At 45.8% G+C, this 26,794-nt stretch overlaps 1 protein-coding gene across 1 annotated transcript in view; it reads right to left on the reverse strand.

Annotated features, from left to right (window-relative positions):
- Nucleotides 1-26,794, reverse strand: part of FHOD1 (formin homology 2 domain containing 1) — a 188,680-nt gene that overhangs the window by 124,145 nt on the left and 37,741 nt on the right. Inside the window, 1 exon segment of the mRNA XM_077451885.1 lies at nt 24,600-24,706. Within this exon segment, the coding sequence (XP_077308011.1) occupies nt 24,600-24,706 (107 nt within the window).

Below are 26,794 nucleotides of genomic sequence, written 5' to 3' on the forward strand. Positions count from 1 at the left end.
CTAGGCTGCTGCGCCACGCCGCTGCCCCCACTTCCCACCCCTTGTCCCGGCCCAGGCTGCGACAAGATTAGTCTAACTGCGCTGTATAGCGTGGATGGAGGAACCTGTTCGTTTTTTTCTCATTCAGTCATAGACGGGTAGGGACTCTTCAGCTTTCACAGGAACAAGTGTCCCCATTGGAATTTTATAGCCCACCATATTAAAATAAAAATACTAACCAGAACATGCAAGGCCATCCACAACATCGCCCCAGCTACATCACCAACCTCATCTGCAGATATCCCCCAAATCGTCCTCTCCGCTCCTCCCAAGACCTCCTGCTTTCTAGCTCTCCTCATCCCCTCCCGTGCTCATCTCCAGGACTTCTCCAGAGCCTCTCTCCATCTTCTGAAACTCCCTACACAGGAATGTCCGGTCAGCTCCTACCCTGTCTGTCTTTAGGTGATCCCTGAAAACACACTTATTCAAGGAAGCCTATCCCACCTTCCTCCTAAGAACCATAACCGGGGCCACCACCATCAGATCATTCCCTGCAGCTACTACCTTTTGTACCAGCTCCCCCTCCCTTCAGATTGTAAGCTCCATGAGCAAGGACCTCCTATTCCTTCTGTATTGAACTGTATTGTAATTGTACTGTCCCTCCTCTACATTGTAAAGCACTGCGTAAACGGTTGTCGCTATATAAATCCTGTATAATAATAATAATTGGAAGAGGTTTCCTCTATTTCTGCTCTGTTGGCAAATTTTGGTTATCTCATCAAGTTCATTCCCAAGACATTGATGATCAGAACAATTAGAGAGAGCATATCTCCCCAAAATTGACTTGAAAGTTGTTCTGACCCCTTGCACTTTGTCCAAGAAAACATTCGCTTTTAGTTATACTTTAAATAAACGGAGGATAGTGCGGCCAATCCTCCTACTCAGCATGTTACCGCCGGAACATCTGAACGAGATGGTCGTGGTGCAGGGTATAAATATAACCAACACCAGAAATAATACTAACTACCTGTCTTGTTACATTATGTTTAAACAGGCTCGTAAAACATTCCCAGTGCTTAAATGGAAATGTTCAGGTTTGCATTTTATTGTAGACAGATGGAATGCTGACTATTCGGGAGACAGCTGTAGGCTACTATGTCTACATCTGCATCATGGCCACAAGTAAAACCTTAACATCGCTTAGAAGATACGTCGGGTATTTCAAGGACAAATGCTCGAAAAAAAACAAACATCCATCTCGAGAGTCCAAAAGCCACACACGACAACAGAACGGCAACAAAAAAAAAAAAAACGATGTATTTCGGGGGCCAACAATTTCCCATCACCGGGGTTTTGGACAATGTACCAAAAAGTGTCAATTAGACCCAACACAAAAGCTTCTGGATATACAGTAACTCTAACCAGAGTAAAAAATTGAAATGCAACTGCTCCTGCCTCTATGGCAGGATTATCTATCACTTGAATTTTTGTGTTGAGTCCAATTTGCACTTTTTTGGCTACGTTGACAAACCCTGATGAAGAGGGGGATTGATTGCCCCCAAAACATGTTAGCTGTCTTTGGTCATCCTGTTGTCACATGCAATAAACTGGTTAAACCCTTAAGCCGCGTACACACGGGCGGATTGTATGGCCTACTTAGTCCGTCATACAATCCGACGGACAGTCTGTCATACTTTCGAATGAGCGGACTTGACCACACACGGATGCACAAACAGTCCGTCGAAAGTTTGCGCGATGACGTGTACAGCACGTACGACGGGACTAGAAATAGGAAGTCCAATACACAGCAATGCACCCTTCCGCCGTGTAAATCCTTTCTGAGCATGCGCCATTCTTAGTCTGTCGAACTAGCCTACTCACGAGCGGATTGTCCGCTAAAACCAAAGTATGACGGACAGTATTACGGAAATTCCGAAATACTTAGTACGCCGGACTGCACGCTGAAAAAGTCAGCTGAAGCCCACACACGAGCGGACTGTCCGCTGAAATGTGTTTCGACGGACTAAGTAGGCCATACAGTCCGCCCATGTGTACGCGGCTTTACATATACCCAGAAATTACTGGCCTCAGGTGATACACAGAGATGAAACCAATCATCCTACATAAGTTGTACCTGTTTATCTACAGCCCTCTTCCCCTACATCCAAAGTGCAGAATTTACATAGGATCTCTCTGCTCTGAAAAGCAGGGGGTGGAAAGATGAAGTTACATCAGCGAGGAGAGCTCTGAGAGCTCATTGGAGGGAAGAGACACACCCCCCTCCACACAGCACACAGGAAGAGAGCTGAGGCTGTCAAATCCCAGGCTGCACCCTCCCGTCACCATTTTTCTTTTGGTGTCAGAAGTGATTCATGCTGATAGAGGAAGGAGGCAGCAGACAGAAATGGCACGTAGTGCTCTGGATTGAGATAAGTACAGACTATAGAGGGATATGCTTTATTCAGATTTCATGTCTGAGGTTTACAAACACTTTCAAAGGATTTTGGACTCTTAAGATGGAGATTTGATGCTTACTTTTTTTTCATGTTGACTTCAAAATTTGGGTGATCCCTGTCTGTCAGGGAGCCTCCCACTTAGTGGACAGCTGACGAAGCTAAGCTATTAGACCAGCCATTCTCAACCAGAGTTCTTCCAGAGGTTGCTAGGAGTTCCTTATGCCGTGTACACATGACCAGACTTTGACGGAGTAGGTCCGACAGTCTTCCCGGCGGACTTTCTGAATGAACGGACTTGGACACACACAATCACACCAAAGTCCGATGGATTTGAACGTGGTGAGGTACGAACGAACAAGAATAAGGAAGTTCATAGCCAGTAGCCAATAGCTGCCCTAGCGTCGGTTTTTGTCCTTTGGATTAGTATACACATGAACGTGTTTCTCGGTCCGGCGGAGTTCCGGCGGGAAAATTCAAAACATGTTCTATTTATAAAGTCCGCCGGATTTGTGGCGAGCAAAGGTCCGATGGAGCCCACACACAATCGAATTGCTTTGCTGTCAAAAAGTCCAGTCGTGTGTACATACATAGTTAGGTTGAATAAAGACACCAGTGCATCCAGTTCAACGTGAGTGTCTACAATTGTCCTTATCCCTGTACATTGCACACTCACATCGGTCCCTACCCTCAAGGAGCCCACAATCCAAGGTCCCCATTCATATACTGGGGCCAATTTTGGACAGAAGCCAATTCATGTTGACTTCAAAATTTGGGTGATCCCTGTCTACCTGCATGTCTTTGGAGTGGGGGAGGAAACCGGAGTACCCGGAGGAAACCCACGCAGGCACAGGAAGAACATGCAAACTACAGGCAGGTGGTGTCGTGGTTGGGATTCAAACCAGCGACCCTTTTTACTGTTAGGTGAGAGTGCTGCCCACTACATCACTGTGCCACCCATTAGTAATTAGCAATTTCTGCCACTCAGATAAATAACCACTGAAACCAATGATCGCTTTAGCTATCTGTAAGTAAGGGGGCAATTCTTCCAACTGACCACAAATTTAAGGAGGATTCTTCTCAATACCTACCAGGAAAATTTATCATGATCTGTAAAAACTGTAGTCATTAGCAGGGTCTCCCTGACGCTAGAAGGATTCCTCTGTTAAAAAAGTTGAGAAAGGTTGTATTAGCCCTTGTACACACGGTCGGAGTTTCCGACGGAATGTGTCCTATCGGACCGTTTTGTCGGATATTCCGACTGTGTGTGGTCTCCATCGGACTGTTTCCGTCGGAATAACCAACGGACCAACTTTTCCAACTTGCCGGTAAAATTTTCCGACAAAATGCTCCGATCGGACATACTCCGATCATGTGTAGCCTACTCCGACGGACAAAGTGCCACGCATGCTCAGATCAAATTCCTAGACCAAAGCTATTGGCTACTAGCCTGAACGTAGTCCGGTCGTAACGAAATAACGTCATCACGTTACGTACAATCAGATTTTCTGACAACTTTGTCGGACCGTGTGTATGCAACAGTTTCGGACAAAATCCAACGGATTTGGTTGTCAGAATGTCCAACGGTGTGTACAAGGGCTTAGACAATCCTCTCTACAGGATTAGGTTCCATGTCCAGCACCTAATCCCCATCTTTCCATCGATTTTAATCGCCGCCTTTGACCTTTGGTGAGACTTATCCTCTCTATCTATCCTGGTAAGCAAAGCAAAGTATTGAGAAATCCAAAACTTTACAACTCTCACCAGAACAGGAGTGGAAATCTTTCATTGGGGAAACCTGTTTTAATAATGCCTGATGACCTCATTGGGGTCGTGGGGCTCCAACATTGTCCAAAACCTGTCTGGTTGGGTCTTGGACCAGGCCATTTTGCTTAAAAAGCTGTGGTGTCCGCATGAAATATCCAATCATGTCTGGCTGTGTTGTCCATCACAAGACTAGCTAAACAGAATCTTAAATCCTTGGCACTGTACATGTCTACTTGAACAGGGAATTGAGCCATTTGTCCAGAGTAGAGCTAAACTGAAGTGAACTTCTCTTTCAAAGAACCTGAGTATTTACCAAACAAGATAGGTAATGAATACTATCTGGAAAGATCTTGCTCAGATTAGCCTTACAATATCACCTTTGTTTGAAAGGACAAGCACAAGAGACTTTGATGTGCACAGAAGAGGATGCGGAGGTGAGAGAAGGGGGAAGACCTGGCAGCCATCAGGGGGTCAGATTCAGTCCCGTACGCCCCCTTCATTCCTGGTCATAACTGCAGGAAGACACAGCTGCTATATTTACCGACGAGACCCTGACAGCTCTGCAAATAGCTGAGTGTCCACAACAGATGACTCTTCACATGGAGACGTGTCACTGCCGTCCAGAACAAGCCACCGATTAACTCGCAAGTCATCACAACGGTGGTCACTACGTAATACTAGAGCAGGGGTCTACAAGCTTTTCAGTACGAGGGCCATGCTGTATATTTTACAAATATTCGGAGATAAAAGTAAAGTCAGTTTTATAAATTAATGCATTAAATGAATAAATAAATTTCACTTGGAGCTTTTTTGTAACCAGCATGATTCAAAATAGAAAAAGAACTTCAGTAAAACGAAACAAATTCCAAATGAACTTGAACCCAGCATTGGGGTCTCCCCTACATCAGAACTCCCATCGGGGTCTCCCCTCTACATCAGAGCTCCCATCGGGGTCTCCCCTCTACTTTAGAGCTCCCATCGGGGTCTCCCCTACATCAGAGCTCCCATCGGGGTATCCCCTCTACATCAGAGCTCCCGTCAGGGTCTCCCCTACATCAGAGCTCCCGTCAGGGTCTCCCCTACATCAGAGCTCCCGTCAGGGTCTCCCCTACATCAGAGCTCCCGTCAGGGTCTCCCCTACATCAGAGCTCCCGTCAGGGTCTCCCCTACATCAGAGCTCCCGTCAGGGTCTCCCCTACATCAGAGCTCCCGTCAGGGTCTCCCCTACATCAGAGCTCCCGTCAGGGTCTCCCCTACATCAGAGCTCCCGTCAGGGTCTCCCCTACATCAGAGCTCCCGTCAGGGTCTCCCCTACATCAGAGCTCCCGTCAGGGTCTCCCCTACATCAGAGCTCCCGTCAGGGTCTCCCCTACATCAGAGCTCCCGTCAGGGTCTCCCCTACATCAGAGCTCCCGTCAGGGTCCCCCCTACATCAGAGCGCCCATCAGGGTCCCCCCTACATCAGAGCGCCCATCAGGGTCCCCCCTACATCAGAGCGCCCATCAGGGTCTCCTCTACATCAGAGCGCCCATCAGGGTCCCCCCTACATCAGAGCGCCCATCAGGGTCTCCTCTACATCAGAGCGCCCATCAGGGTCTCCTCTACATCAGAGCGCCCATCAGGGTCTCCTCTACATCAGAGCGCCCATCAGGGTCTTCTCTACATCAGAGCGCCCATCAGGGTCCCCCCTACATCAGAGCGCCCATCAGGGTCTCCTCTTCATCAGAGCGCCCATCAGGGTCTCCTCTACATCAGAGCGTCCATCAGGGTCCCCCCTACATCAGAGTGCCCATCAGGGTCCCCCCTACATCAGAGTGCCCATCAGGGTGACCCCTACATCAGAGTGCCCATCAGGGTGACCCCTACATCAGAGTGCCCATCAGGCTTTCCCCTTCATCAGAGTGCCCATCAGGCTTTCCCCTTCATCAGAGTGCCCATCAGGCTTTCCCCTTCATCAGAGTGCCCATCAGGCTTTCCCCTCCTGACTACCCATCATGGTCCCCTCTACACCAGAGTGTCCCCTTACATCGGAGCCCCCATCACATCAACACATAATGATTAGCGGTTAGGACACTGGTGGTCCTAGCAGCCAAAGTACAATGGCAGCACAACTGGAGGAACCGGCACTGGAGACCTGAAAGGGGGGGAGTTGTGGATGTTGGGGAAAAACTGAGATCTTAGGCTGAGCTGTAGACCTGAGTAAGATTTGGTGAGAGGCCACTGACCCTAGCTGCGGACCACGTAAAAGCTTGAAGTGGACAACTTTTTGGCCCAAAGTATGGAGACCCCTGTACTGGGGGACCAGAAGGCCTGTGGCTGTGAAGAAGCATGCTATGGCCCAGTCTTCTCATTACTTAAAAAAATTAAGGCAGGTCACATCCCAAAGCAGAACTAAAGTTTCACTCATCCTCCTCCTCCTCCTGCCCCCATTGTAAGGAACAAACTTCAATGGGAGCACTTGGAGATAATTCTTAAAAGAGAAGTATGGGAATTTTATTTATTTTAGAACCGAGTGATCAAAGAACGCCAAATACTCGGTTCTCACAGCTTCCTGAGCAGATAGCTGCTGAGCGGCCAACTCAGGCTCTAAGCAGCTCACTGAGAGGCTGAGCCGGGTGTCAGTTCAGGCATGTGGGCAAATCCCAACCATATGGTCGCTATCTTTCCTGAGCCTGGACTGACTCTCTGACTTCAGCCTGCTGAAAATGGGTCACAGGAGTGCAAAACGAACTGTACTCCTGTGATCCACAGGGGAATTAGAGCCAAACCAGCTTTGGCTGTACTTCTCCTTTAATTTCCAGACTGGTAATTGTCTTCTTCTAGTTACTAGCTTTCCACTGGCTAGAAGAAAACTGCTCAAGCCTTAAAACATCTGAAAAATGTACAACAATAAAATATTGCAACATCACAAACACGCACACGCTCAACTGTGAATCCATGCTAAATTGCTTTTGAAGTCCTCACAAACTTAATTGGATCCGTTTAATTTCTGGAACCATCCAACGCATGGGCAAGTTGAAGAGGACAACTCAATCCAGCCCTCATGATGTACTAGGAGTTGTAATGCCTTGGAACCTAAATGACACACACATGCAGCCAACTTCAGACAAGAAGTCAAAGTCACACCAATCTCTAGCTGGGGAGAACCTCCTTGTGATGCCTTCAAGGGTCCACTTACAAACAATGGAATATGAAAGCGCAGCACTGATGGAGCCAGGCTGTAGGAACCCTCCAGGTCTGACCGTTAGTAGATGAAGTTCAGAAAAGGATAAGAAAGATGCAGCTAATGTAAGAGAAGCTGGAGACTCACCATCTCCGTCGTGTCATTGCAGCAGCTGAGCCCGGCTCCTCGTCCTCCCTGGGACATCACCACACTGAGCCCTTATCAAAACATGCTCAACACTTGTGCAGATATTTTCAGAAAAAAAAGTTTGTGTGGTTGCAGAAAGGAGATCACTCCTTTCCTGTGAGATATGTGCATCCCCACTGCAACCTACAGACCAAAAAAGAAAAATATGAATAGGATTTCTCCAGTAGATTCACGCTGTTTAATGCTCAACTGGATCCTCTATATCAGGAGTCTCCTAAGTGCGGCCCGGGGGCCAGACGCGGCCCTTTGCTTGCTTTTATGTGGCCCTTGGGGCACTGTTTCATCCACTGATACCAACAATGGGACATAATAATTCCACCCCACCCACACCAATGAAGGGACACAATTACTCCCAATGACACCAATGATGGGGTCCAATGACACCAATGATGGGGTCCAATGACCCCAATGATTTTATCCACTGATACCAACAATGGGACATAATTCCACAATTTCACCCCACCCACACCAATGAAGGGACACGATTACTCCCAAAGACACCAATGATGGGGTCCAATGACACCAATGATGGGGTCCAATGACACCAATGATTTCATCCACTGATACCAACAATGGGGCATAATTCCACAATTCCACCCCACCTACACCAATGAAGGGACACAATTCCTCCCACTGACACCAATAATGGCGCCCAATGACCCCAAAGATGGGGCACAATTCCTTCCAGTGAGACAAATGATGAACCATTATTTTTTTCTCACCGATGTCGGGACCTTTTCTACTCCCAATGGCCCCAGTCCGGCCCCCCCTAAAATTTGAAGAACTGTAAACTGGCTCTTTGTTTAGAAAGTTTGGAGACCCCTGCTCTATATCAAGGGTGTCAAACTCAATTTAATTGCAGGCCACATCAGCATTATAGAGGAGCTCGAGGCTCCCCCCCCCCCTCAAAAAATAAAAAGTCAGCCGCTACAAATACGGTAGCCGCTGACTTTAAATATAAGGACACTTGCCTATCCAGGGTTTTCCAAGATGACGTCGCTCAAGTCGATTTTTCTGCAGACGCTGTCCTCTCTAAGGCAAACAGGAAGTGACGCCTTGTGGCTTCATGGCCTGTTACCTACTGCGCATGCATGAGTCTTCTGGGACCTGTGATGTACCCCAGAAGACGGTGGAGAGGGGGGCCACAAACTTCGGCTCAGATCGCCGTGGCAATCCAGAGTTTGAAGTGGAAGCTGGTACCTCTCAAAACCAGGTACCCCCTCTACCCTACAAGGTGCTAAATGTGTCAGTGGAAGCGGGGTACGGAACAAACAAGCAGAGCTGCCCCGTTTGGGTGTAGCTCCACTTTAAGGTTGCCCTCAAAGGGCAAGATGCATCTTTTTATACCAGCGGTGTGCGATCTTCCTTCTCACCTGACATAGAGCTGTAATATTCCCATAATAATTATAACCAGATGTCCAGAGCACCCCTCCCCCCTTACATAGGATGTCAAGAGTCCTCCCACCTACCCACCCTTATCTTGTGCTGCTGGAAGGCGGAGCTGGGAAGCAGAAAGTGCAGAGTCTGTAGGAGAACTAGAGGAGGGCCAGAGTAGATTAAATGCGGAGACCATGGGAGGCAGAGAGGAGGGGGTGCTGCACCTGCCCAGAGAGATGAGGATCTGTAGGAGGAGTTCTGTCCTCCCCTCTGGCAATCTCAGGCTGGGGGGCCCAGGGGCAGTACCAGGCTTGGGGTGGGCCCAGCGCGGGCAGTCCCAGCGCGGGCAGTCCCGGGCTGGGGGGGGCTGCCAGGGGCAGTCCCGGACTGGGGGGGGCTGCCAGGGGCAGTCCCGGACTGGGGGGGGCCGCCAGGGGCAGTCCCGGGCTGGGAGGGGCCGCCAGGGGCAGTCCCGGGCTGAAGGGGGGCCGCCAGGGGCAGTCCCGGGCTGAAGGGGGGCCGCCAGGGGCAGTCCCGGGCTGGAGGGGGGCCGCCAGGGGCAGTCCCGGGCTGGAGGGGGGCCGCCAGGGGCAGTCCCGGGCTGGAGGGGGGCCGCCAGGGGCAGTCACGGGCTGGAGGGGGGCCGCCAGGGGCAGTCACGGGCTGGAGGGGGGCCGCCAGGGGCAGTCCCGGGCTGGAGGGGGGCCGCCAGGGGCAGTCCCGGGCTGGAGGGGGGCCGCCAGGGGCAGTCCCGGGCTGGAGGGGGGCCGCCAGGGGCAGTCCCGGGCTGGAGGGGGGCCGCCAGGGGCAGTCCCGGGCTGGAGGGGGGCCAGGGACAGTCCCGGGCTGGAGGGGGGCCAGGGGCAGTCCCGGGCTGGAGGGGGCCAGGGACAGTCCCGGGCTGGAGGGGGCCAGGGACAGTCCCGGGCTGGAGGGGGGCCAGGGACAGTCCCGGGCTGGAGGGGGGCCAGGGACATTCTTAATGGAACCCCCACGCATTTGGCAAACACAGGTGCATTGGCGGCCATCAAACCTTAGCGCACTACTATGATGTTAAGTGCAGCATGATTTAAAAAAAATGCATGCCTGATGTACGTTTGCGCATTCCAACGTGTTTGACAGCACAATAATTGGGCTGGCGGAAACGTGCTTGGATGGAGTGTGAACCGGCCCTTATAGTGACAGCTTAAATCTTGTTTTTGGAGAGTCCTTTTAATGGCCTCTCCTTGTATATACTTTGCTGCATGAAGGAAGCTCGCTATATAAACTCCCAGCTCGCAGGCCCGGCTTAGCTGTCGGTTGACCTCGTTCCTCTCTCTCTTAGTCCATGTGTTCCTATACATTGTACAGCTTCCCAGGGGCTCCACGCTACATTTATACAGTGCCTTGAAAAAGTATTCATACCCCTTGAAATTTCCACATTTTCTCATGTTACAACCAAAAACATAAATGTATTTTATTGGGATTTTATTTGATAGATCAACACAAAGTGGCACATAATTGTGAAGTGGAAGGAAAATGATAAATGGTTTTCAACATTTTTTACAAATAAATATGAGAAAAGTGTGGGGGGGGGTACCTTTGTATTCAGCCCCCTTTACTCTGATACCCCTAACTAAAATCTAGAGCAGGGCTCTCAAACTGGTGGCCTTCCAGCTGTTACAAAACTACAAGTCCCATAAGGCATTGCAAGGCTGACAATTACAAGCTTGTCTCCCACAGACAGAGGCATGATGGAACTTGTAGTTTCGCAACAGCTGGAGGGCCACCAGTTTGAGACCCCTGATCTAGAGGAATGGATTGCCTTCAGAAGTCGCCTAAATAGTAGAGTCCACCTGTGTGTAATTTAATCTCAGTATAAATATACAGCTGTTCTGTGAAGCCCTCAAAGAAATTAATGAACAAACAACATCATGAAGGCCAAGGAATACACCATCCCCACCGTGAAACTTGGTGGTGGCAGCATCATGTGGTGGGGATGCTTTTCTTCAGCAGGGACAGGGAAGCTGGTCAGAGTTGATGGGAAGATGGATGGAGCCAAATACAGGATAATCTTAGAAGAAAACCTGTTAGAATTAGAGGTCGACCGATATATCGGCCGATATTTGCCGTTTTTTAAATAATCGGCATCGGCCGATTTGTGCTGATAAAAAGCCGATTTAGAACTACAGCGGGACTTTGAAATGACTTCTGTATAGAATGTTCTAAGTTGACTGAGTCGTCATAGCAACCCTTTCCTCCACTCTGGGCAGGCTGCCAAGAAAAGAACAGAAAGATACAATGTTTACACTGAATGAATGAAGTCATCTCTGTGTAGAAGTTCTCAGTTTAACCATTTAAAGACTAAATCTTTTCTGACACTTGTTGCTTACAAGTAAAAATCCTGTATTTTCTGCCAGAAAATCACTTAGACCCCCCCAAAAATTATATATATTTTTTTAGCAGAGATCCTAGGGAATAAAATAGCGGTTGTTGCAATATTTTATGTCACACGGCATTTGCACAGAGGTCTTTCAAATGCATTTTTTTGGGAAAAAAATACACCATTTAAAAAATAAAAATAAAATAAAAACAGTAAAGTTAGCCCATTTTTTTTTTTTTTTTTGTCCAAAAGTTTTAACTACCTGTTTTTATTTAATATATATATATATATATATTTTATCTAAATCATACATACAAGTAAACTGATTGGAGGTTTGTTTTGTTTAATAAATGTTTAAGTGTAAGAAATTTTCTGTATCACTTATGAAGGCTGCTTTCACACTGGAGCGGCAGGCGTTGATGGTAAAACGCAAGTTTTAGCGGCTCTTTACCATCATTTTAGCGGTGCTATTTGGCTGCTAGTGGGGCACATATAACCCAGCTAGCGGCCAATGAAGAGGTTAAATGCGCCCATGAAGCACCGCTGCCAAATCGCATTGCATGCGCTTCGGCAGTGGTGCCCATTCATATCAATGGGCAGGAGTGGTGGAGGAGCGGTATACACCACTCTAAACGTGCTGCTTGCAGGACTTTTTTTTAAGATCCTGCCAGCGCATCGCCTCAGTGTGAAAGCACTCTGTCTTTCACACAGACTGCAGGGGAGCCATTTTACAGGCACTTTACAGGCGCTATTTTTAGCCCAAAAGCGACTGAAAACGCCCCAGTGGGAAAGGTGTGTTAGATCAAGGGGGATTAAAAAAAAAAATAATAATAAATAAAAAAGGGAAAAAATAAATAAATAAAATAAAATCGGCCTAACATATCGGCCCAAAAAAATCGGCATCATATATCGGCTATCGGCCGCCATGATTTCTAAATATCGGCATCGGCCAGAGAAAAACCCATATCGGTCGACCTCTAGTTAGAATCTGCAAAAGGCTTGAGACTGGGGCAGAGGTTCACCTTCCAGCAGGACAACGACCTGAAACATACAGCCAGAGCTACAATGGAATGGTTTCGATCAGGCATCACTATATAGCGGACCCTGGCCAGGATACGGACTGCGTCAATGTCTGAACCGGACCCCTGCGGTGCCCCCCTTTAGGAGTTGTTCTGCCCACAGCCATCACCGCCGCCATTCCAAGAGACGGCAGCTGGAGGCAGGACAGCTCAGGGCAGAGGGTGGGGACTGTACGAGTTAACAAGCAGGTGATTGGTTGTGAGGCTGCAATGCGCTCATTGCGCAAACATGCGATTCGGATCTCTGCTGAAAGAATATTTTACTGACTCGACCTCCTTAAATTTGAATACAATAACCCTGGTCTAGATCAAAGCATAGTCAGGTGTTAGAATGGCCCAGTCACAGTCCAGACCTAAATCCAATTGAGACTCTGTGGCAAGACCTGAAAATTGCTGTTTACAGACGCTCTCTGACAGAGCTTGAGCTATTTTGCAAAGAAGAATGGGCAAAAATGTCCCTCTCTAGATGTGCAAAGCTGGTTGAGACACCCCCAAAAAGACTGTAATTGCAGCGAAAGGAGGTTCTACAAAGTACTGACACCGGGGGGCGCAATACAAATGCCCCCCCCCCCACACTTTTCACATATTTGTTAAAAAAAAAAAAATGTTCAGTGCAGCCGCTGGTGTGAATGGACCCTGCATCTGCTGACTGGAGGCTCTCATTAGCGTTCATCGCTACAGATGTCCGATCCTTTCCCCTCAAACGGAAGCTGCACGCAGGCCCCCGGAGCCCCCCAGCGGGGAGTGAACAATCCCGTCCAGACAGATGTTGTACAGGAGTAGCGGGCTCCAGCAGCGGCACCTCCCAGCGCCTCGATTACAGGACCCGCTTCCTCTGCGCCGTGTAATTACTGACATGGCGCTGCATGGCTGTGTTGCGTCCCGCATGTGGTATTTATATCATCCGACCGCAGAGCACATGTCAGATCTCTCCTTCCTTTCTGGAGGTTACAACACTCACTTCCTGCATTAATGAGCACAGCTGGCAGCCGCCTTACAAGAGACCTCCGCTAATCGCTACTTCCAGGGGAAAAAAAAAAAAAAAAAAAATCGCTACATAATGTTCCCCCTATTATCATCGCTGCGAAAAACGAGCCTCCTTTAAACGCTTGTCTGCTGAGAGACGTTTATAAACGTCCTGGTACTCAAGGGGTCACAACAGGCTTGCGTCAGATATAGTTCAGCTGGATTTTATGTGAGGCCACCTTTAGGCTGCATTCACACCTGAGCGCAGCATCTTTGAGCGCTTTTCATGCATTTTTTCACGCAACTTGCGCGTTTCTATGCAGCATTTTTGGGCTTTGCCTTTTTATTTATTTTTTTTTTTTTTATTAGCCAATAAAGAAAACTATTATCTGTTGCATCATTTGTTGCTAGGTATTTCAGCTTTTTTAGCTTTTCCATTCGATTTTTTTTTAATTATTATTATTATTATTATTATTATTATTATTATTATTATTATTATGTTTCATTATAGACATGTGCAGAAACGAAAAAATTTGTTTAGTCAAAATTTGTTTTCGGAATTCATTTTGTTTATTTGTTTTCGAATCGATTCGAAAAGTTTTCGAATTCCAATCGTTAGGGCCGGTTCACACAGCGGGCGATGCGAGGCGACACGACTCGCCTCGCTCCCGCAAGTCGCCCCCGTTCTGTACAATGGAACCGTTCTGAGAGGAGCGACTCGAGTCGCTCCGACTCAGAAAAAAGGTTCCTGTACTACTTCTGGGCGACTTCGGGGGCGACTTGCATTGACTTCTATACAGAAGTCCTCTGCAAGTTGCCGCTGAGCTCGCCGCAGGTCGCGGCGAGGCAAGTCGGAGACGCCTCGCCGCGCCTGCAGTGTGAACCGGCCCTTATCGAATTGTTTTCGAATTTGAATAGTTTTCCAAATTACAAAAACAATAAAAATAGAATAGAAAAGAAAATAATTCTATTCCATTCCTTTATTTTCTATTCTATTTTATTCTCTTTGGAAATTTGAAAACTATTATGCCTGTACACACAGTTGGAAATTACGATGGAAAAGGTCCGATCTAATTATATTGTCGGAAAATCCGATCGTGTGTGGGCTGTATACCGGACTTTTTCAGTCGGAAACTCAGACAGCGAGAGCAGGACCTCAAATTTTCCGACAACAAAATCCAGACATCATTTGTAGAGAATTACGATCGGACAAAGTGCCACGCATGCTCAGATCAAATTACGAGACCAAAGCTATTGGCTACTAGCCTCTACGTAGTCCCGTCGCAACGAACGAACGTCATCACATTCCGAACGATCGGATTTTCCGACAACGTGTGAATGCAACACCAGTTTCGGACAAAGTCCATCGGAAAAAATCAGACGGATTTTGTTGTCAGAATGTCCGACCGTTTGTAGGGGGGGGGCTAAGAATTCAAAAAGTATTTGAAAACTATTCAAATTTTCGTCCAAATTTTTTTTTATCGTTATTTCGGATTGGTTTAAATTCGGTAGTATTCTAATCCCGAAATTCGCATACATCCGAATTTCCGAATAACGAAAATTCATCCGGATTTTGAAACGAAGAGCACATGTCTATTATAATGTTTTTCGTTAGGGTAAGGGGTCCGAGTTCAGTTAAGGTTAGGGTTAGAATTAGGAGTTGGGGTTTCTCATTATTATTTTATTTATTATTATTTGAATAAAAATAAATTAATAAATAAATGTAAAATAAATACACAAATAAGAAATAAATTCAATATATTAATACTAAGTAACAAATAAATAAATTAACCCTTAACTTTAACCTTTAAAAAAAAAGAAATAAAATAATAAAAACATGACTACACACCCTAACACAAAATAAATTATTATTAAAAAATTTTTTTTTTTTGTTCGAGTCTGGGTGTTTACTGTTATTTCATCTTATTTTATATTTATACTTAACTTATCTTCAACCACGGGTTGAAGGAAAAAAAAAAAATAAGTTCAATTTCCCCATCAACACGGAAAGCATTGATGGGGGATTCCCCCCCTGTAGAGCTATTTTGAAAGTTTCCCTGATAGCAGATACAATGGTCGCTGCTGTCGGGTATAGCCACTCGCAGTGATATTATGAAAAAAAAAAAAAAGAAAAAAAAAAAAAAACGACAGCTGGCTGTACTGAAGTTAACGGATAGATCAACTTCAGTACAACCAGCCTGCCCATAGACAGATTAAAATTTGTCTGGTTCCTGCTGAACCGCCAAAATGTCGATCGGTCTATGGCCAGTGATACTAAACACACACATTGTTTAATTCACATGGTCCCTTCTCTTTCTGTATATGGATGATGGCACTGTAATTATTTTAATGTAAAAAAAAAGTACATTTTTCCTAATCGATATCCAGCTATCACATGACCCAGCTCTCTCCCAGCCTGTCTGCAGGGAAACAAGCAGGAGGAGCTTCTAGTCCTCTGCTGCTGGTCACATGTTTAAAAAAAAAAACAGCCTTTGGAATACAGAATATAAATAATCAATCAACGGTTTTAAAAAATTGTCATACAAATATATTTTTACAATCAAATTTGTATTGTTTTATTTTCGCAATAACACGCTCCTCCAGCCTGTGCCTTAGAATAAGAGGGAGGTGAAGCCTCCAACAATCTTCATGTATTATCCCTTGCCCATTGTGTTTAGCTGGTTAGTGAGCATGGAGGAGGAGGAGGAGGAGGAGGGAGGGAGTGGGCTGTCATTGTGTATACGCCCCCATGTGTGATTCTATAGTCACATGGGCTGCTCAGATGGGGAGGAAATGCTGAGCATTGAAACGCACTACACTAAAAACTGAGCATGTGCAGAGCTCCAAAACTGCTCTGCAAAATCCCTTGCCGAATGGAGGACATGGACAGAAGGGGGCGATAGAGAACAGCAGGATCAACCAGGTGTTTTGCAGAATGCAGAAAAGGAATCTCATAGTGACTGAGTGAGTATGAACAGCATGTAATGCACCATTTATTGATCGTTTTTTATGATGTGGGTTTAGTGACACTTTAATGGCACTCCCATGCGTCGGCAAGCAGGGCACATTTTTACACATGTAATATTGCATGGCACTGTGGCATCATGCAACCCGGTTTGGCACACTTTAAAAAAAAAAAAAAAAAAAAAGTGGTCAGGGACGACTTCTGTGTTCAGCAGCCCCCAACATTCCTTACCCGAGACCCCTCTCGATCCAGCGATGTCCACGAGAGCCTTGGTTCTCCGAGGACTTGCACTCCTGATTGGCTTTTGACAATTGGCTCCCCGCTGCTGTCAAGCGCAGCCAGTGAGCCAATCAGGAGATGGAGGGGGCGGGGCCAAGGCACAGCTCCATGTGTGAATGGAGACACAGAGCCTTGGCTTGGAAGCACGCCTGCTTGGGGGGGGGGGGGCATCTGGCGGGGGGGAGGGGCCAGGAGCGCCGGCATGGGAGGCGGATCCGGGCTGCTCTGTGCAAAACCATTACGCAGAGCATGTTTGTTATCTAAAAAGAAAAACAAGACGTTTAAATACCGCTTTAACATGTGGGCAGTAGCGGGTGCATGAATCCGACTGCAGAGGCTCAGTACTGCAAGTGCGGGGGAATGTGCGCAAAATGACATGCAGAGAGACGTGGTTAATGGAACCCCAAAGCATTTGCAAACGAGTCATGGTTTTTAAATTGCGCCAAGCCACGTGGTGCTGGTTTGGTTCGGAGTGTTTACGGGAAAGAGTCTGTGATTTATTTTCCATGACTCGCACATAGGGCAGCCCACTGGAATGAATCAGCTGCCCCACATGCAATGCGCAAAAACGTGCCAGCGCTTGGTCGCACAGGTAGGAGTGGAACCAAGCCCAACTCATCAATGATTGGTCACGCTTATTTTCCACGCCAGAAAAGGAGCAGAAACAAGTCTTCATGGATTACACTCTACAGAGAAATCCAACTGTGGGGGAAAATCTGCAACTCATTCTAAACACAGAAGGCAGAATCCCAACTGACAGTAGGCATTATATGCAGACAGAAAAGGACAAGGATTGGAAACCCGGTATCTGAGCCAGAGGGGAAAAAAAAGGGCAAAAAATGCAAAACTGGCGACACTCGTAGCACGATTAAGCTGCATCAAGTGCTGAAAGCCAGCTGAGAGCAGAACATCCCTTTAGGAATTGAAACCATTCCCCGGAGGTCGGCCCTAATACACGGCAATGTTTACAAGTGTTGCGGAGCCGATGACAAGTGGGAAAAAAGAATCAAACATTAAACCCAGATGATTAAAAGCCACGGCAACAACTAAACAACGATCGACGAGCTGGGGAGGACAAAACTCAAGCCAAAGGATGCCAAGCAACCGACTCGCTTTTCCATTCCCGGCCCAACAAAACACGTTCCTCTGTTCCAGACTCCCGGGAATTGCTGACGTCATGAATGCCAGAACCCGAGGCCGCGAGGAGCGCTCCCCATGGGATTCTCGGGATGTTTCACACACCAGTTTGTTTTAAAAAGCTTCCTGCTGGTTATATCCAAAGAATGGAACATTCAGGCTGCTGGTTCTCAAGGAAAGAGGCCCAAGGACATCTGGATAGAAGGCTGTTCATTGGTCCTTGTGAAGGGGACAGGCTGCCTATTTGTGAAGAATGGCCACGCCCCCAACAATATGGTTGCCACCAGAAATCAAAAATAGCCCACAAAGATTTTCCTTCAACCGTCTCCATACCAGTTCCAGAGACCTCACGGACGAACACACAGCTGAACGTTGGTGCTCCTCAACCATTCCACCTCCTTATCCAAGAAAGTGTGGTAGATCGCTCAGCAACACCTCTCCTCCGATACAGTGCCTTGAAAAAGTATTCATACTCCTAGAAATTTTCCATATTTCGTCATGTTACGACCAAGATCATAAATGTATTTTATGTGATAGACCAGGGATCTCCAAACTACGGCCCTCCAGCTGTTGTGGAACTACAGGTCCCATAAGGCAATGTAAAACTCTAAGCCCTTGTACACACGGTCGGAGAATCCGTCGGAATGTGTCCCATCGGACCGTGTCGTCGGATAATCCGACTGTGTGTGGTCTGCATCGGACTGATTCCGTCCGAATATCCATCGGACCCAATTTTCCAACATGTTGGAAATATTTCCCGACCAACTGGTTCGATCGGACATACTCCGATCATGTGTAGCGAATTTTGATCGGACCAAGTGCCACGCATGCTCAGATCAAATTCCTACATCAAAGCTATTGGCTACTAGCCTGAACGTAGTCCCATCGTAACGAAATTACGTCATCACGTTCTGAATGATCGGATTTTTCGACAACTTAGTCCGACCGTGTGTATGCAACAGTTTCGGACACAATCCGTCGGACTAAATCCGACGGATTTGGTTGGCAAAATCTCCGACCGTGTGTACGTGGGCTTACATAGACAGACATGGCTAGGCATGATGGGAATTGTAGTTCCTGAGCAACTGGAGGGCCTCAGTTTGGAGACCCCTGTGATAGACCAACACAAAGTGGAGTATAATTGTCAAGTGGAAGGAAAATGATAAATGGTTCTCTACATTTTTTACAAATAAATGTGTGAAAAGTGTGGGGGGTATATTTGTATGGCGCCCCCCTGGGTCAATAATTTGTAGAACCTCCTTTCACTGCAATTACAGCTGAAAGTCTTTTTGGGGATGTCTCTGTCAGCTTTGCACATCTAGAGAGGGACATTTTTGCCCATTCTTCTTTGCAAAATATCTCAAGCTCTGTCAGATTGGATGGAGAGCATCTGTGAACAGCAATTTTCAAGTCTTGCCACAGATTCTTAATTGGATTTAGGTCTGGACTTTGACTGGGCCATTCTAACGCATGAATATGCTTTGATCTAAACCAGGGATATGCAATTAGCGGACCGCCAGCTGTTATAGAACTACAAGTCCCATGAGGCATAGCAAGACTCTTGACAGCCACAAGCATGACACCCAGAGGCAGAGGCATGATGGGACTTGTAGTTTTGCAACAGCTGGAGGTCCACTAATTGCAGATCGCCGATCTAAACCATTCCATTGTAGCTCTGGCTGTATGTTTTGGGTCGTTGTCCTGCTGGAAGGTGAATCTCCGCCTCTGTCTCAAGTCTTTTGCAGACTCTAATGCCGCGTACACACGATCAGAAAACCGAAATTTACTCCAATGAATGATCCGCCGATTTTCTGATCATTAGTATGGTGCTTTTCAAAAGCCGATTCCGAATTTTTAGACAAAAACTGGATGCACAAGCTCTAAAATTGTTGTCGTACGTGAACACTTCATCTGATTTTCGTTCAATTAGTACAGTTTTTGTTTGAAGAAAAAAAAATCGTAAGAGCAAAACTATGCATGCTCAGAAATGAAAGCACATACATAAAACATTTCAACACATTACATTGGAAGCTGAGTTCTGTTGTACAAGAATTTTTCTTATGTTGAGTAACCTCTTCACTTTCAATATGAGACTATCAGCATACAAAAAAAAAAAAAAAAACAGACAAAAATGTGTCTGATAATCTGATCGTGTGTGCCCAGCTTAACAGGTTTACTTCTAAGATTGTCCAGTATTTTTCTCCATCCATCTTCCCATCAACTCTGACCAGCTTCCCTATCCCTGCTGAAGAAAAGCATCCCCACCACATGATGCTGCCACCACCATGTTTCACAGTGGGGATGGTGTGTTCAGGGTGATGTGCAGTGTTAGTTTTCCACACACACAGCAATTTGCTTTTAGGTCAAAAAATTCCACATGTTTTCTGTGTCCCCCACATGGCTTCTCACAAACTGCAAACAGGACTTCTTATGTCTTTCTTTCCCCAATGTCTTTCTTCTTGTCACTCTTCCATAAAGGGCAGATTTGTGGAGAGACGACTAATAGTTGTCCTGTGGACAGATTCTCCCCCCTGAGCTGTGGGTCTCTGCAGCTCCTCCAGAGTTACCATGGGCCTCTTGGCTCTTCTATGATGAATGCTCTCCTTGTCCGGCCGGTCAGTTTAGGTGGACGGCCATGTCTTGGTAGGTTTGCGGTTGTGCCATACTCTTTCCATTTTCGGATGACGGATTGAACAGAGCTCTGTGAGATGTTCAAAGCTTGGGATATTATTATTTTTTATAACCTAACCCTGCTTTATACTTCTCCACAACTTTATCCCTGACCTGCCTGGTGTGTTCCTTGGCCTTCATGATGCTGACTTGTTCACTAAGGTTCTCTAACAAACCTATGAGGGCTTCACAGAACAGATGTATTTATACTGAGATTAAATTACACACAGGTGGACTCTTATTTACTAATTACATGACTTCTGAAGGCAATTGGTTGCACTAGATTTTAGTTAGGGGTATCAGAGTAAAGGGGGGCTGAATACAAATGTCCCCTCTTCCCCGCACACTTTTCACATATTTGTAAAAAATGTTGAAAACCATTTATCATTTTCCTTCCACTTCACAATTATGTGCCACTTTGTGTTGGTCTATCACATAAAATCCCAACAAAATACATTTACGTTTTTGGTTGTAACATGACAAAATGTGGAAAATATCAGGGGGTATGAATACTTTTTCATGGCGCTGTAACATGGTCCAGTCCCTAAGAAGAATGGGAAGCCGTTTACTGTAGGCAAAAGCCAATGTTCAAATTTATTGACTCATTCGATGCAATGTACACCACCCGGCGCTAACAAATTTAAAGCGGGATTCCACCCTAAAGTGGAACCTCCGCTGATCGGATCCCTCCCCCCTCCGGTGTCACAATTGACACCTTTCAGGGAGGAGGGGGGTGGAGATACCTGTCAGACAGGTATTTTCATCCACTTCCGGGCATAGACTCCCGTGGGAGTCTACGCCATTTCCTGCCCTGCCGCGCTGTCTGCTGGGACACATACGGGTCCCAGTGACAGTGCGGAGATTTCCTATTGCGCTGCGCGGCTCGCGCAGTAGGGAACCGGGAAGTGAAGCCGATTCGCTTCACTTCCCGATTCCTTCACCTAGAATGGTGGCGGCAGCAGCCGAGAGCCGAGCGATCGATCGGCCTCCGGCATCGCTGGAACCCGGGACAGGTGAGTGTCCATTTATTAAAAGTCAGCAGCTGTAGTATTTATAGCTGCTGGCTTTTAATATTTTTTTTTTTGGTGGAATCCCTCTTTAACACATTTCACTACATGGCGCACCCAAACCTATACAGTACATAACATTAAAAACCCAGTTGACGCATTGCAGATATGGATGAAACGCGTCAACCCCTTTCCTGGATATTTAAGGCCTAACTCCATGTTTACTTTCACTTTAAATAGATGGTTTGGGCCAAGCTGGCACAAACACACTACTTGCTTTACAAATTTCTGCATTCACTGTCATCGCTGTATAAACTGCATGTACTATCAGCTATATACAGTATACAGCGCCGCGTTCGAGCAGCGGTATGGGAACTTCCCATCTGTTGCCAGAACAAAACCAAGCCGGCTTGAGTGCTGATCAGCCATTCATAGGAAGCCAGCCTTGTATTTTATTATCGGATTGACTTAAGTGGAAGGGCAGGCGGATGATGTCACAACCTCCACCTCGGCCAATCAGAGGAAGCCTTGTATTCATTCATAAAAATACAAGGTTTCCTGGGAATGTGACTCAATTTTGCTCTAATAGCAAATGCCACCGTGGCAGAGGGACAAGGTTCTCAGTGGTCCATTGCTACCCTTTTTGAGCCCGGTAACTGTACCTCAATACGGACCTACAGGTGGAGGGACCATCTGCAGGAGACTGAACACTGCGCCCCCTATCTGTAGATTAAGGTTGCAATGCTTTCCAGGCTACATGCCCCATTGGCCACCACAGCAGAGTGAGACATACTTCTCAATGGTCCATTGATACTTCTATCAGCCCCATAAATGAAGGTCCGTACCCCAATATGGACCTATTGCTGAAGGGGATAACCTGCAGGAGACTAAACACTGCACCTGCTATCTGTAGATTAAGGTTGCAATGAAAACAAAATATTAAATGGTAATTTTTAATTAATAATCAAAATTAATGCATTTATTTAGTTTTAAAAAAAGATGGCATTAGCCTTAAAAAAAAAAAAAAAAAAATGGTTATGGATTTATTTATAATTTAACTCTAGCGTTACAATGTAATCAAACTAGAGATGCACGATTAATCGTTAAGAATCACGATTCTTTCCCCCTGGCTATCTTAAAGTATTTTCCTGATTTTATGCAGACTTCTCTGCTCAAGCCAAAAAAACAGGCACTCTGCCAAGTTTCACAACATTCCTCAGCTGCTGAGCTAACTATAAACATTGTAACATTTTGTTCTTTAGATCAGTGGTCATCAACTTCTGTCCTCAGGGCCCACTAACAGGCCAGGTTTGCAAGATAACTGAAATACATCACAGGTGATATCATTTGCTGCCCAGTGATTGCATGATTTTAGTCTGCATCTCCCCCCAAGGTAATACATAAAACCTGGCCTGTTGGCAGGCCCTGAAGACAAGGTTGATGACCACTGCTTTAGATCAAAAGGAATGAACTTCGATCTGTAAATGAGGGCAGTTTAACCACTTCAAGGAGAATTCCAGCATGAGCTTTTTAGGCTGGGCTTCTCCTAAGGGTCACAGGAGTGCAATTCGTTTTGCACTCCTGGGACCCATTTTCAGCAGAGAGCGGGTTGAAGTCCGCTCTCTGCTGACGTCACTGCAATCAGTTCAGGCACCACGTCATCCTGACTTCCAAAGTCTGGACCAGCCAGCTGCCTGGACTGATGAACCAGGAAGTACTGGTAAATGGCTTTCCTCGTTTTGCGCTGACAGGGAGAACCGACCAGCAGCTCTCCCTGCCAGAGTGGGGGCCAGTGCTGATAATCAGCACAACCCCCATCAGATGTGCCAATCAGTGCCCAATAGCTGCCAGAATGTGCCCCATCAAGAACGCCAGTCAGTGCCTATTACAGTACCAATTAGTGCCCATAACAGTGCCAATCAGTGGTCATAACAGTGCCAATCAGTGCCCCATCAGTAATGCCAGTCAGTAGCTCATCAGTGCTGCCTATCCAGTGCCATCTATCAGTGCCGCCTACCAGTACCCATCAGTGCCGCCCACCAGTGCCGCCTACCAGTTCCCATCAGTGCCGCCTATCAGTGCCATCCATCATTGCCCATCAGTGCTGCCTATCAGTGGCCATCTATTCTACATATCAGTGCCGCCTCATTAGTGCAGCCACATCAGTGTCTGTCAGTGAAGGAGAAAACAACATTTTATAACAGAAACGAAGAAAAACTTTTTTTTTTTTTTTTCAAACATTTTGGTCTTTTTGAGTTTGTTTAGCAAAAAAAAAAACCCAGTGGTGATCAAATAACACCAAAAGTGCCCGGTATGGAAGTGGTTAAAGACCAAACCATTTTCAGACACTTGTTGGTTAAAAGTTCAAATCAGTATCTTTTGCTAGGAAATTACTTAGAACCCCCAAACATTGTGTGTGTGTGTGTATATATATACACACACCGGTGTGTGTGTGTGTGTGTGTGTGTGTGTGTGTGTGTGTGTGTGTGTGTGTGTATATATGTGTGTATGTGTATATATATATATATATATATATGTATATATATATATATATATATATATATATATATATATATATATATATATATATATATATATATATATATATATATATATATATATATACACACACACACCGGTGTGTGTGTGTGTGTGTGTGTATATATATATATATATATTTATATATTATTTATTAATTTTTTTAGCAGAGACCCTAGAGAATAACATGGTGGTTGTTGCAATACTTTATGTCGCACTGTATTTGCAAAGCGGTCTTTAAAAAATTTTTAGGGGAAAAATACACTTTAATGAATAATAAAAAAAAAAAAAAAAAAACAGTAAAGTTAGCCCAATTTTTTGTATAATGTGAAAGATGAGGTTACACCGCGAGAATCGTGATCTTTATCCCAAGCACAAAAATCGTGATCCTCATTATTCTCAGAATCGTGCAGCTCTAAATCAAACACAGATTTAATAAAGCATTTGAAATCTAAAATAGTTTGCATGTGTGATGTGAAATATAAAAAAAAACATACAAAAAATAAAAAAGAGTCATAACAATGAAGACAATGGTTTGTGTTTCCTGTAGCAATTGAATAAATGAAAGGGTTGTGTTTGCAGCAAAATTCAGTACATGATGTCCAGAAAAGTAGAAACCATTAAAAAATAAAAAATAAAAATTCTCTTACCTGATGTCTTCAAAGAAAGCTTCCAGGTAATCCCTTTGCTCGGCCAGGGAGAGTTCTATATCCAGGTAGTTTCCATTGGTAGATAACTGGAGAGTGCAATCTTCCAGCTGGAAGGAAAGAAGAGAGACGGCGGTGAGATGTTTTATCCGGGTACGGCGATTCCCATCCTCTACGGGAGAGGTCACCTTGCTATACAAAGTCCAGGTTAACGGCCTCCACTGAATGGCTAATGCCCCCCCCCCCCCGCTACAGTCACGAGGTTCACTTCACTATTCACAGTGCCGGCTGAGAAACTGCTCAACCTTCATGGATGGAAGGACGCCGGACAAGAGCTAAGGGAATGTAAAGGAAAGCTGGCCATACATTACGCATATTTCTGGTACAACTTTCCAAAGATTTGGTACAAGATTTACCAAAATCATAATATGTGGCGGTCAAACCTAATCAGGCACTACATAGTTGTACTACATGGTTGAAGGTAAATCAATCTTAAAAAAATTGAACAAGAAAATTGTATAATGTATGGCCAGCTTTAAATGGTTGTAAAGTCTTGTTTAAAAAAAATAAATAAATAAATAAATAAAAACGAACAAACAGGTTACACTTTTTTTTTTTTTTTTTGCACTGTGCAGTTGGTTTCGCACAGAGCCGCCGCGATCCTCCTCTTCTCGCATCTCTCTTCGCTGCTCCTGGCCCCTCCCTCCTGTCGAGTGCCCCCACAGCAAGCAGGCTTGCTATGGGGGCACCCGAGACGAGTCAGAGCTCAGTACGTCCATTCAGACATGGTGCCCGCCCCCTCTCTCTTCTGATTGGCGGACTTTGATTAACAGCTGCGGGAGCCAATGACACTGGTACTGTGTCCCAGCCAATCAGGAGGAGAGTCGCGGGGTGGCTAATACACTCGTGGACATGGCTGGATAGAGATGGGACTCAGGTAAGTAATTAGGGGGGTACTGGGGGGCTGCTACACACAGATGACTTTTTAATCTTAATGCATAGAACGCACCTTCTGCTTTTACAACTACTGAAACAGCAAACACTGACAAAAGAAATAATGCTATTTGTAATTTGGGACATACACTATATTACCAAAAGTATTGGGGCGCCTGCCTTTACACACACATGAACTTAAATGACAGTCTTAGTCCGTAGGGTTTAATATTGAGTTGGCCCACCCTTTGCAGCTATAACAGCTTCATCTCTTCTGGGAAGGCCGTCCACAAGGTTTAGGAGTGTGTCTATGGGAATGTTTGACCGTTCTTCCAGAAGCGAATTTGTGAGGTCAGGCACCGATGTTGGACGAGAAGGCCTGGCTCGCAGTTTTCCGCTCTAATTCATCTCAAAGGTGTTCTATCAGGTTGAGGTCAGGACACTCTGCATTTCCTGCGCCCCAAACTCGCTCATCCATGTATTTATGGACTTTGCTTTGTGCACTGGTGAGCAGTCATGTTGGAACAGGAAGGGGCCATCCCCAAACTGTTCCCACAAAGTTGAGAGCATGAAATTGTCCAAAATGTCTTGGTATGCTGAACCTGAAGAGTTCCCCTCACTGGAACCAAGGGGCCAAGCCCAACCCCTGAAAAACAACCCCCCACACCATAATCCCCCCTCCACCAAATGATATGGACCAAGGTCCATAAAGACATGGATGAGTGAGTTTGGGGTGGAGGAACTTGACTGGCCTGCACAGAGCCCTGACCTCAAACCAATAGAACAACTTTGCGATGAAGAAGAGCCCTCCTGGAAGAATGGTCAAACATTCCCATAGACACACTCCTAAACCGTGTGAACAGGCAATCCCAGAAGAGATGAAGCTGTTATAGCTGTAAAGGGAGGGCCAACTCAATATTGAACCCTACGGACTAAGACTGGGATGCCGTTAAAGTTCATGTGCGTGTAAAGGCAGGCGTCCCAATACTTTTGCTAATATATATATATATATATATATATATATATATATATATATATAATATATGACCACCAGCTATATGAAACTAAATATGCAACATGTAACACATAAGGAAGCTAAAACAGGCCTCTCATAGCAATACACACTTCAGTGTATGAGCTTATTAAAGGTCCATCTGTAAGGTAGGTTGCTGTGATATTTAAATGAATGGAATTGCATCTCAATATTGCAAACACATGCTGTGAATGGCCCTAAAATCTAAACAAAATTCAATCCTCTCTCACAA

Source organism: Lithobates pipiens, unplaced genomic scaffold (genome assembly GCF_037356315.1).
Source record: "Lithobates pipiens isolate NorthernLeopardFrog02 unplaced genomic scaffold, aLitPip1_a1.2 Scaffold_10, whole genome shotgun sequence".
NCBI lineage: Eukaryota > Metazoa > Chordata > Amphibia > Anura > Ranidae > Lithobates > Lithobates pipiens.